Raw genomic sequence first — 19,941 nt, forward strand, 5'->3', positions numbered from 1 at the left:
TGTAAGAGGAGTTACGTAAAGAATAAATGAAATGAGAGTTCCTCCTACGTCATTGTTGCTGTCTGTTATTATGGTTTAATTGTTGAACATATGTAGCCAATAATCACTCATATTCATCTGATACATCTCACGGGAAAAGGGGGCTTTGGTCACGTTTGAAAATGCCAGAGCTTCCACATAGATTAAACTTCTACAACCGATTTTGCAATTAAATACAGGTCTTTCATATAAACATGACTAAAATCCCTCAATCGAAATCTCTTCAACATGTAATCAATGAATGCTATTAAATCCCTATTTGCTCATCTTCCCCGATGTTTATCAATACCTAAATTATTTTCACATCCAAAGACTGAAAATGACTAATAAATATCATGAGAGTGATTTAATAAAGACTTTATGTGTCTCTATTTTTTTTCACATCAACCACCCTCATCATTATTGTTAGTTATAAAACCACAAGTGGAGCAATAAAAAAAGCCGCACATAATATTGAAGAAAGACCGAGAGACCTGAATTTTATGCTACAGTGAATGTCCGAAGCTGAAAATGCTTAAATATTTGAGGGATTGTATCCTTCACGTAGACATTTTTTTCTGATTATTCATGTGAAAGAAAATAATTTAGCTCTAGAAGGAAATATTTTTGCCCCCAGAGCCAGAACGAAACTTTTCACCCCAAGATGTGAAAGAAGAAAAAAATCTTGAATTATTGAATAAATAATACCACAATTCAATCCATCATTCGCACCCTGAGGCTATGGAAGCAGAGGAGAAAATATTCAAATCACAGATATATCTTACCTGTTGAACCAGTCATCCGTGTAGCGTGGGTAGGGATATGGATCATTGCTGCTGAAATCGTAACTGGCTTCTGCATTCTGAAAGAAAGCCCAAACATCATCAAATTAATCGCTATATTCGCTAAATTTATTAAAAGAAAAAAAAACACGAAAAAAACATTACGTAACGTAAAATTGCTCAAAATGTAATTATTAAATGTATTGCAAATCTCTTTGACAGATAGAGAATATGTCTAATGCGGAAAAACGGCCGCCCACATAAGAAAACCACTACATAAATTATGATACAGAACCATTTTCACTGTGCTATAAGGTACATGGTGAAATGTATTAAGTGAGATTATTTATAATCTCACCTGTTGTAGTCATCCCCAAAGTTCATGTCTTTCGATTATGCTCAAACTTTGTTAAATTATTTTGTAAACTACATAATCACGAATGCTATGAGTGGCAGAAAAAACTTTTGAATATTGGATATTGGAAAATAATTACAGATCACTACAACGCTTACACTACACACCAGTAGGGGAATTCTGTAATTTTCATGGCATTGTCACGCGTGAGTTCGAAATGTGACAATGCCAATCGAGCTTTCCCCTACTATTTCTTTAGTAGTTGATACTGGAAAAGTCCCACCCACGAAAATATAGACCACGCCCCAAATTACTTTTTTAGTAATGCAAATACCAAAAATCGTATAAAAAAATATTATCGAAATTTTTATATCGAAGTTCGTTTTTAAACAAGAAAAAAATATTACAGAGATAGTATTTTGAAAAATTGTATTTAAATTCACCAAGTTGATCCACTCTTAAACGTTTTATAAAATGCAATCATTCTCTTTAACATATAAATTTCAGAATACAACTTTGCGATGTTTTAAAGACAAAATAAAAATTATAACAGTACTAACTTAATTACATCAAGCTCCAACTAAACATAATTTAACTGTTTTTTTTTGTAGATTGATAAAAATTCTTTAAAACGGAGCTTTAGATTAAAAAAGTTAATAAGTCCAATAAATTCGATATTCCTCATTTTTGAGTCCTAATTGTATATACGAAAAATTGCTTTTTTATTACTATTAGGCGCGTGAAGTAATGCTAAAAGGTACTGCGAACATTCACGTTAAAAAAAGTATGCATCTGTGCATAAGACATTTTTTAATAAACATTTCAGAAAAGAACGATTCCGAAACTGAGTAAAGTGAGTGAAAGTGAGTGAAAGACCAGTAAACTATTAAGGGCCCCGATGTGCATCCCCAATGACCGAAATCAAACTAAACTATGAATAAGCATCGCTACCGACATCAATTAATCAATTTGAACCATAAATTACTTGAAAAATAAACAAAATAAGACAAGAACCGTGAAAATTTATTCACACTCCGAATAATATCATACGTATTTCCTTTGACTCACGTTTAGAATCTGACCCACCATAAGGTATTCTAGGCTTATCAATCACTTTGGATAATACTGTTGGTTATCTTCTCTCTCTCGGATGATTGATTGATTGTGATTAAACACAATCATTCTATCGATGAGGTGTGGTTACGACATGGCAGCAAAAGAGTGAAGGAGCGCCTGGTACCAGGCGTCTCCATCGAAACTGACTCTCCCCATTCAATTGATTTATCAAACTTCTACCGGCTTTTTGTTCTTATTATGCAAAAATTTCACTACCAATACCATGTTTTACAGGTTCATTTACTACTCTTTAATATCTCAAAATTCTTCAAAACATCCTCAAAGCAAATAAATTTTCAGTCGAATCTTAAGAAAGGCGTGCAAGTAAAGTCAAGTGTTCTTACTCTCAAAACTCTAATTGAAGATAAAGATTTCACGTAAAGTTTACTCTGTTAATTGTTATCTAACATTCAGAATTTGAGAACATCTCCTACATTTCAACGCCTAATTAAGAATATACCATATAATTTAAACATCTCTTGAAAGTAAAACTTAATTGTTTCCCGCACAGGTAAAATAAAATTTAATTTTCACCTTAAATTTACACAAAATACACAACCCATAAAAAATAATTGTAATAATGTGTATAACAAATACATTTTCCCGCACATTCATTCAATCAAATATTTAATTGTATTTTACTAAATTGAATTCTATTTACTTACATAATTGTATTTGAGATCTGGGTGCATGTAATCCACACCTGCAATATTAAATAATTTGTATTTAATATATGTTCCTAATTTAAAATAATTTCACTGTAAATTTAAATCTGTCAAATGACGGTACATCACAAACTTTCAGTTATCATCCATTATTTGCATAATATGATAAATTGAATGCTTTTCCCACCCACGAAAAGACGTCAGTACTTCTTCTCCATAATCATTATTTGTTGTGTTCTTATTGGTATTGACAGTTTTTTATCCATCCAGCAACAATATTTCACATAAATACCTCAACTTATTATCAGAGCCAGAGGGGTATGATTTTTATTTTCCATTCAATTTCATTCTTCTTACTTTGCTTCAATGGTCACACTTGAAGATTTTCTCGATAAATTGTAATTAATTTGGTATTTTCCCAGAGAAAAAGACCGAAAGTTAGAGAACAGGTGAATAGGAGGGACAGAAAACAACGATTCGCTTTTCTTGAAAACACCAAGATTGTATTACTTTTATTTGAAAAAGGATAAACATGAAGAAAGTAAAAATAGCCTTTCTTATGAAAATCCTTTACTAATTAAAACTTCTTCCCACACGCGCACAACTCTTAAGACTTTCCCTGACCAATTGGAAACTCAGGGAGTGTCACAAAATCCAAAAGTTTGTTTGTCAAAGTTAAAATTCCATTTGGTCCATTCCCAAAATGCCCCTTAGCTATGAAAGTGGATATTCCTTTTGAAAGAGAAATATAATCTGAGTACTTGTGGTTGAATTTTGATCTATACAAATTGGCTCTTTCTCTCTAAATACATATTCCATTAATTCTAGAGCGTACGAAATTTAATACACATTCCCATATGACAAATATATTTTCTCATAGCTCAGCAATATGCAAATCATCTATTCCAATAGGTTTTATAATATATACTCATTTGTATTAGGTGAGTTCAAGATATAAAATGAGAATTTATTGCAGAAACCATTAAGAACGAAAATCCCCATTAAACAATTACGTAAAAGACACAGAGGTATAACGATCTTAATGAGGCCCGTCTCAATTTAATACAACGTTAATAAAACTAATTTCAGTAGAAACATTCAATACTCATCTACAGGTTTAACAAATTAATGAGAACAAAAAATATCGATAATTTCATCTTATTCTACTTTTAGAGAACATCATTTTAGGCCTTCAAGAGAAGTCACAGAGGAAAATTGCAGAGCTGTGGCAAAATATGGCTATAAACAAGAATTAGACAAACAGTCTCTAGGCCAACAAAAGTGGTCCCTAATTAATTCAGACAGGTGGGTACTGTACACAGTACAACTCTCTCTTTCTCTCTCTCTCTCCCAAAATAAACCAATTTTCATATACCATGTTTGTACTCAATGGATTTAATTCAAGTAATTTTCCTTGAGAGCCGAATTAAAGTTTCGAGGACATTAAATTTAGATGAGACACTGTGGAGTTGTTTTAAATAATTTTTCTGTTCTACAACTTCTTTTGTTATATAAGAAAAACATTGCAATACGATCTTAGCTCAATTGAATACGAGATTATTATTAGTAGTAAAATTTAAGTATAACTCCGACCCATACTTTCAAATCTAAAGGATGAAACTCACTTTAACCCTTTAAGGACGATTGGAACATCGGTGTCCCATAATGAAAACATTTTTTCCTGACTACTTAAAGTTATTTTTTCTTATGTCTGTACATAATTATAAAGTAGAAGGTTGAAGGAATCTAGAATATTTTTTGCAAGTCTCTAGCTATTTGCTATGTAGTAAATATTTAAGCTAAAAAATGACAAATTTTTAAATTCTCATAATGAAAATTAATTTTAAATATTTTTTATACTTCAAATTTCTTTTAAGCAAAACCGTTTTGGGAAAAGAAACTACAATACTCAAACATAATATTTTTCATTAGATTGAAAATTATCATTCATGTCAGAAAAATTACTTGAATTTTTAGGCTATTTTTGTCCCTATCGTTCATAAAGACAAAAAATATACCAAATCAGACTCTGTTGGCTTTTCGAAGGCCAGATATAAGACCTTTTACTGGTTTTGTTCATTAGTTTCATTTTTATTGAATATATTCGGTCCACGAAAACTGTCTCGTTGTTAAAGGGATAAAGGTCACCAATTTTTAAGCAGTAACGGAAACCACTAAAAGTTAACATTGGCTCCATTCAGTATTAACCTTTCGAAAAGACAAAGCCAAGCTAAACCTATTCGAAAATCTTCCGGAAGTCTAAAGTGCAAGTTCACGTACCCGCAGCTTTATCGCTGATTGTTCTGCAATTTCAAATTTCGGTATTCTTGACACTTCAATCGTCAACCAATGTCAATAACAGTGTGTAAACGTTTGCTGAAAAAGGCATTTTTTGTGAGGTTTTGGTGAATTTCAGAATAACAGAACGTCTGCATTGCAATTTGTCCCTTTAATGAACTTTCTCACTTTTATGTAACTTGTCAGTTTAAGGGCAGAATCACATTGTCAGTAAAATCCTCACCGTCACCGTCAAAGCCTCATCGTATTTCGTTGATTTACGCATTTTCATTGCAATTCTTACGTAAATATTCAATTACCGTATTACCTTATCTCATACTTGGTGGCACTAAGTTAAAATAATATAAGAAAACTGAATAAATGAAACGAAAATGCGATAAACGGTGAGCAAAAAAACTGTAGAATTTTTTCGCAACAGTTTTTCGTACAATGTTTTTGCTCACCTTTTATCGCATTTTCGTTTTATTTCTTCAGTTTTCTTATATTATTTTCACATAGTGCCACCGAGTATGAGATAAGGTAATACAGTAATGGAAAGTTTACGTAAGAATTGCAATGTAAATGCGTAAATCAACGAAATACGGTGAGCATTTTACTGTCAATGTGATTCTGCCCTAAACGTTCGAACTTTCAACGGGTTTTAAGGTATGTTCTCTCTGATTTACCTTCGAATCGTTACAGAGCTCAATCGGAGAGAGCTCTTAAATCGGGAAGGTTTTATTACTGAACGAGAAGATAAGTGTTTTAGGGATCAACTGCCTTTTGACTGAAGAAAATTGGTAGAAAGATTGGTTGAAGTTGTCATTGTATTGTGATAATTTATTGTGATATTCAAAAAAAAAGAATGCGAAAAAGTGGGATAAACATGTCCAAAGAATTGAGAGAGAAAAGGATGGGAATTTTGATTTCATTAAATTTTACAGATTTAAAAAGTTTATGGGAGCTATGAATACCATTTTTTAAATATTAGGTAAAAATACATTCCCACCGCATGAAAATAGGAAAAAATTGTTGACAATAAGAAAAATTAAGAACTTATTAACTAACTTGATATCTCATATAGTTAAAGGGTTATATCTAGGAGAATGCCTAAAATTAGCGGGTTTCTTGTAGAGCTAAACTACTTTATATGTTAAAGCCCAGTTTCCTTTAGAAATATCCAAAGAAAGTCGAATATCAATGTAACCTCACCTGCCCTACTTCCCAGATCCCAAAACTTTATATTATCTATATGCATGTCTGAACTTGCCCCTGCTCCCCTATACATCACTCTAAACCTCTTGTCGTATTAAATTTCTGCGGGAATCAATTTTATCAAATTGAACACTCACCATCATCCATAATGGCTGTGGTAACATTTTTTCCTGTGATGCCCTGATCCCAGGCAGCCTGGACATTGAGGTCCAGCCTCACTTTTCCACCATTTTGCCCCGTATTCCGCAGATACCATTGTAGCGGAAAATAGGGGTCTGTTGGTGCTTGTCCAGGTTGAGCCACCACAGGTTTACCAACAATGGATGGAATAGCAGGACGAAGCCCCCGTTTCACACGTACAAATCCTATTTGCTGAACAGCACTGTGAACCTAAAAGAAAGCACAAGGTACTAGTAAGTTTTTTTGTCAACCTATCAAATTCTGAACCTATATCTTTAAAAAATTTTGGAACACAAATCAATTTTATATGTAATAAATTTATGTTAATTGAGCAGAATTTTCAGAAATTAAGAAAATAGAATTCCTTATCAATTGTCTTATAACTAATACCACGCCTATTTACACATATTGTGTGATTCCCTAAATATTTCTCTCACATTCTTGAAATAATCAAAATTCCTCACCACATGGCAGTTATGAATATTTCAAGAAATCATTTGAGTACACAACCACTTAATGTGACATAATTTCGACGAAATAAATTTCCTGACGAAGTCTCAACAGGAATTCTTATTCTCTGTGCAGAAAATACATAAAATCACGATGGAATAAATCATTTTATCGGAGCAATACAGTGTGTATATATTTATTGAAAAGAAACTCACGAGAATACACAATTTAATAATCCTTGTGACTCTCCATCAAGGAAATTATTTTATCAAAGATGTACTAATGTAGATCAGTGATAATGATAAGCAATTATCCTAGAAATATGTTGAGTTTGATGGCAATATGTCGATATGTGTGACATACTCTCATAATAATAACTTTTGACCTCCTTTTCAGGCGCATTCCCAAAGGAAATGAAAAATATTTATTACATACACTTCTCAAAATAATTATACGAACAAATATTGTAGGTTTTTAAAGCATACCAAGGAAATTTTTAATAAAAAAAAATCTATTAAAATTTTGTAATATTTCTAATGTCATTGCTAAGATATTATTTTTTAATAACTCTTCATTTATAACTTAAAATATTTCTAATAATCAATTATCTCAAAAATATTTTAATGTGAATATTTTCTTATCTTAACAAACAGCATAAGAAAATGCTTTTAATTCGTTTTAGGTCAGTGTTGGCCGCGTCAAGTACGAAAAAGTGGTTCAAGATGAAGAAAATCTTCATAATTTTTCACCTTCAACTCTCTCTCCCTTGAAAGCATGATTCATGGAAATGATTCAGATTCAGATGGTAAATGTACTAGAAAAAGTATCATGCAATTTCTAGAGCATTTCAAGATACACTGTAGGCATAAATTTATACCATCATCATCTCATGAAAATTCTCCCAACACAAGCAATTCGTTCATTATTTTCTCATTTTCACAGAAGAACTTTAATAAAATTTATTTACTCGCCCACCAGTGCTTTTTTCCCCAGTCCCAGTGTCACTTGTGTATATCCAGAATAAGTACTTCACGCTCATTTTTTTGTGGTATGAAAAGGCATATGGTTTCCTTCTTTTCTTTCTCAATTAAATTTTGTAGGAATATAAATACGTGGAACATTGGATACAATCGATTTTTTTTCATGAAAATTTCTATAAAAGTAAAATTCCTTGAGAAAAATCAACAGTGACATATTGCTTACAATGGTACACTGGATAAAAGAAGATTTCGTCCTTCTTTCTTCATGAAAAATTCACACCTAAAATATTTGATATACCAAGATCCAAAAGGATTTGTCCCAAATACTGCGAAAATCCTTTAAAATCAGAATTCATAGCATTTTTTAGTGTCATCCCATGTTGTTCCAACAAAAAAAAAGTAAAACACCCTGTTGGGATGTATCAACTGAAAGAGTAGAAGACAACCATAATAAATTTTCCAGCAATATTTCTCATCTTGTGTACAACAATGAAAAAAAGTTACTTAATGGTTTCAGTATATTAGGAATATCTGTTGACAAAAGTAAATAATTTTTATATCCTATTCACCCAGGGTATAATATAGTGGGATGTCTCTTTTTCTCACAGTTAGAAGAACAGTGAAAGATTCCCAAATGAGCAAAGTTGACGGGTGAAAAAATTAATTTTCAGATGAGAAAATTAAGATGGACAAGAGACTGAAATGGAAACCCTATTCTTCTTTGGTATATACATATGTCTGTTCCCATTTTCTTTTTCCTATCTCATTGGATTTCTTATTAAATTATCTGTCTGCAAGAAATTGGTCTCGATTGCCGCGCTCTCAAGTTAGAATATCAAATTATAGCAGAAGAATAAAATCTTATTCCGGTAGAACAGAAAGAAATTAGCTCTTAGAGGAAATGCACGTTACATCAGATAATTTCATAAAATCGTACACAATTTTCATTGATGACTTTTTATTGTGTACCGGACTTTTATTATTATAATTATTATATATTTTAATTTTAATGTACGAAAAAAAGATTATTTCTGTTATTTTTTGCAACATCTTTTGATCTTGTATCAAGTAAGCTACTTGAAAAATCCTTCAAATAAGTTTATTTGCTTTTGAATAATTATTTTTAAGTAAAAAACGAAATCTTGTTTAAAAACGTTCCCGACTTTTAATAATATCGTGTTTCCGCTCATCAAATTATTAGAAAGTAGTTTGGAAAGTTTGGACTAAACATCTCCTTGACAGATTATGAATAAACATTTCCAGCACATTTCACTTGGATACATTTTGAAGCTTGATACAAGAGTATCGCATCTTTTGGTTTAAAGAAAAATGACCGTTTATCTTTCTGACCTTCGATTTAAGTCTTTTTTGAGTCTAATGTCAATGGATGATGCAGAGTAAATCTTATGGAAAAAATTTACAACGTGAAAGCTCAAGCTCATTATCCGTAAGTAATAATCTAAAATGCTAAACATAAAAAAAATTTACTTCATTCCATGAAGCTATTGTTGTATATTTGGTGGGATTCGAGGGGAATTATTCATTTTGTGCTGCTTCTATTCGACGGATAAAACAAATGAATATACTAGGATAAAATTAGGTAATTTAAAATCATTTCTAATACAAAATTTTGAAATTTGCTCTCCGTTTCGGATGGACAAACAGAAAACGAAGACTAGAAAAATTAAAAGACCTAACACTCAATAGTACTTCATTTTTCAAAATGTTGTTAAAATAAGAAAATTTCCAGCAACAAGCATATTTTGCAAATAACGCAATCTTTCGATTACCATTTGTTCCGATCCTCACAAAATACTATGAGCGACAAAAACCGATTTTTTCGAATGCTTTAAAAATCATCTTATGAACTTGGGAAACCAAGCTCAATCTTTAAAAATATAATCCTTCATCCCCTATTAAACAAAAAAAATATAATTTTGTAAAAAAAAACATCTTACCACCAACTCTTAGGATCGTATACGAACACATGGAATCATCTATTATGAGAAAAGAATCTCACACGTGAAAGTTTTCCTATCACATTATTGCCTTGACATAAAAGCACTCCAAATGGGAATCACAATTAAATTGAGCTTTTCCCAGCGAGTGAGTTTCAATTTCAAATTCAATCAGTAAACTCTTGGTAGCATCAATTCACAGCTTTTAATTCGATTTCTATGTTGATTGGGTCTCTCAATGAAATGCAAATTCATTTATAATATTGATTATTAAATTGCTTTTCTTTTCATTCACCTGCATTAAGTCTTTTTTTTTTCAACTAAATAAATTCTATTCAATAAAGGTTTTAATGGGTTGCTTTTACCATTTCTCTCTTTTCTAACAAATCGACATAAATCCTTTTCTTTTCAACCCTCAAAGCTATTGAATCATTTATACATTTGTGTTGATTCTCACTGAAGTCCAATTTCAAAAGATTTAACTCACAAAGCACATACACTAGAATTCGATTGCACACATAATATACTATTGTGTATTGCACTTTGGCCTTTGAAATATAACACATTTTCTTCAGACACAACAATTTTAGATAAATATGCAAAAACACAAAGAATTCTCTGTAAATTATGCATATTCATGTTCACAAGTATACCCACCAAACACATCTGTAAAATAAAGACTTCCACTCAATTTTACAGGAGCATTTCATATGTTGTTTTATGGTTATCACACAAAGATATTTTCTTCTTCTCATATGATATTATCGTTAAGAATAAAAGTGGGATATAAAGAGCAAAGACAAAGCATCAATCATCTTTATAATTCACTGTATAAATATCGCATTTCATTCATACAAAATCCTACAGAAGAGAAAAGCCACTGAAAAAGAAACAACCCAATTTACCAAAAATTTTTATAGGTGATAACCTGATAACACGTTCCAAGAAGAAAAATGAACCTCTTGAATTTCAATGTGAAATGTCAACAGTAAACTTTTCATGGTCTGGCGCGTGACAAAGAAAAAACAGATTATAACAAATTGTTCTAATGGACTAAGAAGTTAAGAAAAAACTTTTTATTATCAAGTCAACTTGTTTGGGATCTGCATTACGTAAGATAATAAATTGAAAGAAATTAAGAATGATGTTTATTGCTACTTCTTTTGTAACACCAAAACTGGTGCACAACAATACCTTTCACTTTCTATAGAAGTTAAGAATATTTAAATTTAAAAAAAAAAACTTGAAAACAGAAAAAAATATAGAGCAACTTGAGGCAAAAGATAGGGAATCTTCTTTACCATAGATAGGGAAAAATGAGGTAGGGGGAGGCTTTGAACTTTCGCACACAAAAATGATGTTCAAATTCAGTGATTTTTTCTGACTACCATGCAAACCGTATCGATTCTCCAACTATGCCAAAAAAGTCTCTTACTTATAGGGTTCATAATCCCACCTCAGATAATCCCAGGAAATCCTTTCATTTTCCTCCCGGGGAAAATGAAAATTTAATGGCGATTTGTGCGAAAGTTCAATCAAGTTTCTATCTTCGCACACGATTAACGTTATCATTGAACACCCCATTTTTACCTTAAATTTTGCACCGGACACCAAAAGTTGCACATCATTGTTTAAAGGGAATTCTAATCTACTTGATTAACCCGTTTTTATAAGGAATAATACGTTTTAATACCACTTTTTTGGAACTTTTCTAAGACATATTTTCATGACTAAAAACCACTTTTTTGCTGGATTTCATGAGAATTTCACTCTCGGAAACGGTAAATCTGGTGAATGCTTTCTTGAAAAGTCCAAATATCACCAAATTTATACTAATCAATAAGTTTTTTAAGCTAAAAATTGATTAAAACTCTGCAAGCGAGAAGACCGCATAAGATTCCACCATTCCTCTACGGAGCCGAATATGCTCAAAAACGTTTGAATCATTGAAGATTTCTCTGTCCCTACAGCTACAGCTATAGGGTGTCTATTTATTACTTCCAAATTGGTGGTGACCACGTATATTTTGTTCGAGACAGTAATCCCCTGTGATAAAATTTGTTGTTACTTCCTAGACCGCGCTATGAATCATTTCAAAGATCCTTCAATTACTTTGCCCCATTTATTCTGAACAACCTTCGGGGCCTGGTGCTCCCGATGGACTCTGGTTTCGTTCGCCGATTTCTGGATGGAGGTGTATCGGTGATACAGGACATTTTTGTTTCAAGATACGTGAGCTGAGTGCATTATACGGTATTGTAGTGGACTATGTAACTCTTTAGGGTTTTTGTGTTGCTTTACTCCCAGTGTGTCGACCGGACTTCATGGTGTTTAGTGCACGGTTCCTAGTCCTTCGATTTGATTGATGAATTTGTTAAATTTTTAATTAGTATTTTTTTATAATAATATTCACAATCACCCACATTTCAAACAGCCGGCTCGGAAGTGATTCTGTCCTCTCTTAAACTCAGTCTGGCCTGCCTACTTTATCGGCGTTATCACACTTGCACATTAAAATTTTAATGTGATTCACATTAATTGTCGCTTATGAGCGTCCAAATATGTTATTTGTGTCTTTGAGTCACTTAATATTTGGGGTTTTTCTATTTATTGATAAAGAAGTGGACTTGGCCTGCAAAAATAAGTTTAAATTTACCTAAATCATAAATATTTTTCACATTAAAAAATTAAAGAGAAAATCGCATTAATTTTTCGAATTAATGCTATAAATCAATTTATTTCAAATTTTGCGGGCCACGTCTACCTTTTTATCAACAAATAGATCAAATTTTGAATATAAAATGATTCAAACACACAAATTACCCATTTGGACTATCACCAGCGACAATTAATGTGAATTATATTAAAATTTTAATGTGCAAGTATGATAACACAGTATAATGAAATTGTAACAATTGATATTGTAACCTAAAACATACAACGAGTGAAGGGATTTTTCATCGTTTTATCGGTTTTATCCCGGAAGTTCTTAACGTAAGCTAACGGATTCTTCTTAACGGATTCTTAACGTAAGCTAACTCGGAGTGCATGCAAATTCGATTTAGAGCTGAAGTTGGGAGACGCCATTCAGTTATCTTGAATAAAATTCGTGAAATTATACAAATTTTGTATTTAAACCAAAATATCAAGGATTTGGATGAACTGACAGAAAAGTGTTATATGGGTGAAATGTAGACCAGAATGTTCTCTATAATTTTTCCATAGAACATGATCTCATCGATTACTCAGAAGCCAAGTTAAGCGAGGTTTTTTGTTTCTTAACTCGTTTTTTCATCCAGAGTGCCCCAAGTAGTCATTTGTTGAGCTTCAACTATTTCAAAGAATTGTTGTATTTTGTGGGACTTTCCATTTAAAACCCTATTTTAAGTGTCTTGGTGGAGTAGAGGCAGTCAAATTGGCATCTGAGTGATTTCAAAGCGTTATTATGGGAAAAATCATTTTTTTCACACTTAAACGGCAAAATCGGAGTGATAGCGTAGTCTGAGCGGAAAATGATGTATGGACGAAATGTAGAGACAAATGTGTTCTACAATTGTGTCGAAGTAATCATCAAAATCGGTTTAGCGACAGTCGAGATAATTGAGGTTATGTGATATTGAAATTGGTTTTTCGACTGTGGCGCCCCTGGTGTTGGTCCCACGAAGTTCAAATATTCTAGAAAGTTGTAGCATTTGGTAAGATCTTTCGTTTAAGCCCTCATTCATCAAAATCGGTCACATAGAACCGGAGATATGATTTTTTGAATTTTGTGAACTTTGACCCCTCATATCTCCGGTTCTATTGAAACCACAGCGCACTTACGCACCATTTTGGAAACGTCCTAGACTGGACTACAACATACTAAAATTTCATTAACTTGCACAATGCCGTTTTTGAGAAAAGTGTCTTTGAATTTCGATGAATTTTGACGCTATCACAGCGCCACCTGTGGTGACTTTTTGAACTTCCATCTGAAAGTGCTCATCGAGACGAAACCAAAAAGGTAAAATTTAGGTCGCTATGTTAATTAGAACCGGAGATAGAGGCCGGTCAATGTTCGAACTTTGACCCCTTATAGCTCGGGTCAGGGGTTTTAGATCGACTTAAGGTTTTTTTTGTTTGATAGGTATAATCAACGGCTACAACATACTAAATTTTCAGCCCGATGCACAATGGAATTTTTGAGTTATTTAACTTTTAAGATTTAAAAATTTTCTTTTTAAAAAAAGCGCCCCTAGCGATGGTTTTATGAACTTGCGATGTTAGAAGGGGAAGTGGCATTTCACGAGAGCTTTCCAAAAAGCCCTCACTTTTTAAATTCTGACAATTAGAACCGGAGTTATGGCCATTTTAAGAAATTTTTTTTGGACCCTTATAGCTCGGGTCAGGGGGGTCGGGGGACCTTAAGTTTGGTATTGATGGAAAGCTCTAAGGCCCAGCTATAACATACTAAAATTTGAGCCCGATCGATGCCATAGGGGCGGAGCTATTGAGAAAACAAAAAAAGGGGGGTCTTCAAAATGGCGGAAGGAGGAGTGGGGGGTGGGGGGTCTATGCACCAAGTTGCAATTTTCACCTGATATATAACCTTTGCCGAAAACCGCAAGTCGATATCTTTTTTAATTTAGGAGCTATTAAGCTCCAAAGAGCGGCCGGCCGGCCGGCCGGCCGGCCGGGAACGTAACTTAGCCACATATATATTCGGAATCAGGAAGTGGCGAAACACATTTTGGCCAAATTTGAGGTCGATCGGACGACATGAAATTTTGTTAGGATTATAGTAGGTGAGATTGTTAAGAATCTCACCTAATAAGATGAAGAAAATTGAATTGAAATTGAAATTGAATTATACGGTTCGAAATTCTTAGATTTTGAAAGACTTTTCAATAAAGATCATTGCTTTGGTCTATTCCTTCTATTCTCAAAAATGAAAATGCAAAATTGGGAGAAAATTATGAATATGAAAATTTTGAAAAACAGGAAAAGTAGGGTATAATAGGATAATTTTTAACACAATCTAAATATGAGTTTTGAGAATTCCCAAGAGAATTCCGAACCATTTCAGATAGGTAAAAGAAAAAAGCTTACGAAGAAGTGCTCTGCTTTTTCTCCTTTCTCTTCTTTTCTGAAACAGTTAGGAAATCTCATTCATTCATTCATTTTCAACTGCTAATTTCTATTGGAATAGCGGGCTTGGTAGACCAATGTTAGAAACCCGCGCCTGTCGATCCTCCGCCATTTCAGAAAAATGTTCGGAATCGACCCCAACACTATCCATGGCAAGATCTTGAATTTGTTTCAACCTTCTTGTCCCAGGGCTGTCAGGAAGCTGTTTCCTCTTTACATAGCTTGCATGGCAAAGGAATTTCAAAATTCAAAATTATATTACTGTTAAAAATTACCCTGTTTTACCATAACTGTCCACTGTATTTGAGCAATATGATTAAATAATGCGAAGCATGAGTAAAAATTATTTTCTTAAAATTTCAATATATCTTAAAGGATTTATAATATGCTCGTTTATGTTGATCTTTTGAAAATGCTTGTAAAGCAAGTAAAATATCTTATCTAAGATATCACTCATTCTCTAAGTTTTCATATCTCTCTCAAAGATTGTGAAAAACTTTTCAGCATCAGGATGCAAAATATTTTCAATGGACATTTAGCATCATGTCTGACGACAGACTTTTTTGTCGTGAATATGCAATTTACTACACTTTATGTATATTACTTATTCGTGCTTAACATTGGATCATTCTTTGGCATTTTATTTGCCAGCTCATACTGTTGTGGCATGACGTAAAGATGAAAAGTTTTCATGAAAAACTTTTTACACTTTCACAAGTCACTAAGTACAACATATATAATGGAAAATCCTAAAACACTCCATCATCAATTGGCCATTATATTACGTTACATAAGCTAACATCTCCATTTTCGCAAACATCTTTATTTCATACGTCATACATGCAATATTGCTTTCAGAGGAAACTGTGGCGGGAACAAAAACTTTATGGGAAATCCAAACAAGAACCACAAGTTTCATTTTGGAAGAAAACGGAATCTGGTAGAACAATACAAGAAATGTGTTAAAAGTTAACCGTGTTTCAGGAGTTTGAATTTTTTTCAGAAACAAAAGCTTCTAAAATATTTCATCAAGGAAAAGTTATATTGCGGTATTTTATGCAGCTTCTCAAAAATTTTCTCTCTGATAATAAAATTTTGATTTTATTAAGTCAATTTTAAGGCATTTCAGAAACTTTGTTTCATGTCAACTTGTTAATAATGTAATTAATGAAAAATTACCAAAATTGATGTATACATTCTACATTAAAGCATCACCGTGTGATGGGTAAATGTTCGCCTTCAACGTGACAAAACAAGTTTATATTGAGTTTGTAAAATTGATCCAATTTGGCAAGATGAGAAAATTTCCATTCAAAATTTATGTATGGAAAAATCAGTGCAAATGAAAATTGAAGTCAATTTTACTACCCACGATATTTCATGCATTTTCTCTGTTTCTCATTTATAAGAATTTAGCATAAAAATGAAAATGCGCTATATGATAGTATGAAAGTTGACTACTCGGATCAGGTGGATTAAACTTTCATCAAAGCTTCAGAATGTTTTTGCTTTGAAATTCCCTTCAGTGGAAAACATGTTTAAATTTCCAAATAACAACTATTTGGATCAAGAGCCTTTTACAGCATAAACTAACATATAAAAAAATGTTACATTGAAGAAATCCATTAGAGTTTACAATTCTGTCGAGTTTGTAAGAACATAAAAGAAACTTATGAAATTAACAGATTAATAAAAATTGAAAAAGTTCACCATAGCATCTCACCTTTTAAGAGAATGCCTGGAAAGCCGTATAATTTTTATCTTCTATGAAATTATGCCGAAGAATGCCAAGGAAAAGTCAAAGAAGAAAGAATAAGAATCTCTTCTCATAACTTTGTGCGCTTTTTCTCCAACTTCATTTTATGAAATAAATAACGCTATTTTAATTATTATCGCACTCTTCTCACAGTGTTAGAGTGCCCAGAAGAAATTTACCAAGAAAATAATCATGAAAAATTTCATGATAATTTTTCCCCACACTTCTATGTGCCACGTGAAGTCATTACTTTTGATATAAATCATTTGAAATTGACATTGTTAAATGAAAGTTGTAAAGAAAAGAACTTCTTTCCAACACTCATGTTTCTGCAAAAAATCCATGAATTTGTCAAAATTAATTTTCTCTGAATGCACGACTTTGGACTTTAATTAAATTTGCTGAAGATCTTCTGTTATAGCTTCTGCAAAGCTATTTCACATCATTTCAACAACGTACATACCATGAATACGTACGTTCACATCCAAAATTGGCCAAATTCTTTTATGCTAAGGTATAAAAATCAAGATTTTTATTTCACAACTCCAGCGAGATGAATATATTTGTCTCACAAATTCATAAAAATAAAAAAAAAATCCTCAAGTGTAATAAAAATGAGAAAAAAATGTTTCAATATCTCGCATATACTCGCCTATGTTATATTCAAAATGACTATATATTTTGCAAATGAATTTCGCGTCATATATCTTCGATACCGGAACTTAAAAAAAGGCTGAAACGGATGAAATAATATATATTGCAAAACATTCAAAGAATTTTCATGTAGGCATTTCAGTAGAAAAACAAAATAAAATTAAAAAAATCAAGAATTTTTGAATGCAGGCTTTAAAAAAGGATACAGAAAGCATCACCATTTTACAGACTGCTTGAAATCGTATTTATGATCGATCCTAAGGCGTCTATGGACTAAAAGTATTTTTATCAAAAATTGCCTTTTTTGAAAAAAAGTGACGTTTCTACCAACAATGATAGGGCAATTTTTATAAAATGCATTTTTACAAAAATTGCTCTTAAGTGTATAGAGCGTATAGAGGCCTTAACGCAATTGCCCACAGGAAAAAATGTCAAAATTACGTGACAACGATAATTTTTTAACAAAAATTTCTCTCAAATGTTTAAAGACATTAGGGGAAGTGTGCCAAATTTCGGCCAGCTTCTAATTTCGGCCACTTTGAGGTCTACAGAACAGATTACATGGAAGATTTCAGGGCTTGTGGGTCATATAAACGTATTAAACTAAAAATTAAACTCGTTCCGCTTGACATTTTGAAATTTTCTATCCGTTCCGTCACACAAGATGGTCAGAAAAAAGGTGGTCGGTATTTCACTCAAAGTGGCCGGAATATTACCCAAAGTAATGTCCATATTGTTATTAATTTTTCAATATTTTAGGAAATGATTTAAAGAAAAAAAGGATAAATTAGTTTTCAAGGTTCCACACAGCCTTCCCGAAAAGGAAGTAACAAAAAATATCAATATGAATTAAAAATACTGCATTTCAAACTTAGGACTTCGGTGCTTATATGCAACTATGCCGAAATTTGGCACACTTACCCTAGTTCGTAAGAAAAACATAATGATCACGAGTGTTTTCAAAGTATTTCCCTTTGTGTCACTTTTTTGTGTATCTTTCTACAATAAATTTGAATAACCATAAGTGAATCATTTAAAGGATTATCCAAAATAACCGAGAAGTTTCGGGATTAAATATCGAACAAAACTTATTTAATAATAATAATATGTAGCAGATAGTGGACGGTTAAAATAGACCTCTCTTCATTTTTACTCTTTAATTCTTCACGACGTTTCGAGGATACATGTCCATTTCATCAGGTCTACAAACCATTATTAAAAATATACAAAGACCTAATGAAGAGGACATTCGTCGTTGAAACGTCGTGAACAATTAAAGAGTAAAAATAAAAATCAAGAGAGGTCTATTTTACCGTCCATTATCTGCTACACTCCATCAGACAGAAAATTCATTCTGAAAATATGTTTATTCCATCATCATATCTCAGATTTCGGCTGCTGACCAACTTCACAACCGGTCTCCTCAAGTAAACGGTAGAAACCTTGGTTCATAGACCGTATAAGCCAACATTTTATCGATTCATAACCAACACAAGACCGACTAATAACGATTTTAGGAAATTTCAAAGTTATCAGACTTTTGAAAACTCCTTCAATAAATCCAAACTTTCCCCAAGAGATTCAGAAAATTATACTTCCTCTGTTCCGAAAAGTCGTACAATTTTACATGCAAAATGTACTAGCAAAATGTACTACGATTTATTTCGGAACGGAGGGAGTACAATTTAGAAGTATTTAACCTTTAATCTTAAAAAAACTGTTACTGTGAAGACCGTCCCAATACTTTCAGATATGAACTATACATATTAAACTGAAATACAACTTGATATCTTGTTAAATGCACATATATCTCTTGGAATAGTCTAAAAATCTTAACACAATCTTAAGGTCTAAGGTTTAGACACATGGATTAACTTTTTTAAGTTCTTATCAGGTAAGATCTTTTAGGAAATAGTATTCATGATTGAGGTAAAGGATCCATTAAATATTGAAAAATCAGTAAAACAGGTTTTTAGTTAAAAATTCGAGAAATTTCGAAATTGAACTAAACCTCTAGTTTTAAGTCCGTATAATTGGTTTTTAAGGCTAAATAACTAATAGTTCTTGTGGGCATCTTAACCATTTGAAGACTAGTGTATAGCCGGTAATCCATGAAGTAAAACATGACAACATCAAAGAGTCTTTCTAGAAATTATCGTGCCATATTTGTTAATTTAATAAACAGTGAGATTATACACATTTTATTGATATTAAAATTTTTTAACCAATGTTCGTTCTAAACAGGTATTAGATCAAAAATCTTTAAATGCTCGAAAACTTTAATTTAATCATTTTGAATATATTCAAACAGAAATTATATAAAATAGTGGAATTAGAAAATTTACGTATTTTATTTTAAATTTATTTTACAATAATCCTATAGATGTATAAAAATTGTTCCGCACTAT

At 32.1% G+C, this 19,941-nt stretch overlaps 1 protein-coding gene across 1 annotated transcript in view; it reads right to left on the bottom strand.

Moving 5' to 3' along the window:
* LOC129799714 (neuroendocrine convertase 2) overlaps positions 1–19,941 on the bottom strand; it is a 79,589-nt gene that overhangs the window by 25,189 nt on the left and 34,459 nt on the right. The window contains exons 3-5 of the mRNA XM_055843876.1: positions 6,566–6,818; positions 2,937–2,974; positions 804–880 (exon numbers count right to left, since the gene is read on the bottom strand). Of these exons, the coding sequence (XP_055699851.1) occupies positions 804–880; positions 2,937–2,974; positions 6,566–6,818 (368 nt within the window). The remainder of the gene's footprint in view (positions 1–803; positions 881–2,936; positions 2,975–6,565; positions 6,819–19,941) is intronic.

Source organism: Phlebotomus papatasi, chromosome 1 (assembly GCF_024763615.1).
Source record: "Phlebotomus papatasi isolate M1 chromosome 1, Ppap_2.1, whole genome shotgun sequence".
Classification (NCBI taxonomy): domain Eukaryota; kingdom Metazoa; phylum Arthropoda; class Insecta; order Diptera; family Psychodidae; genus Phlebotomus; species Phlebotomus papatasi.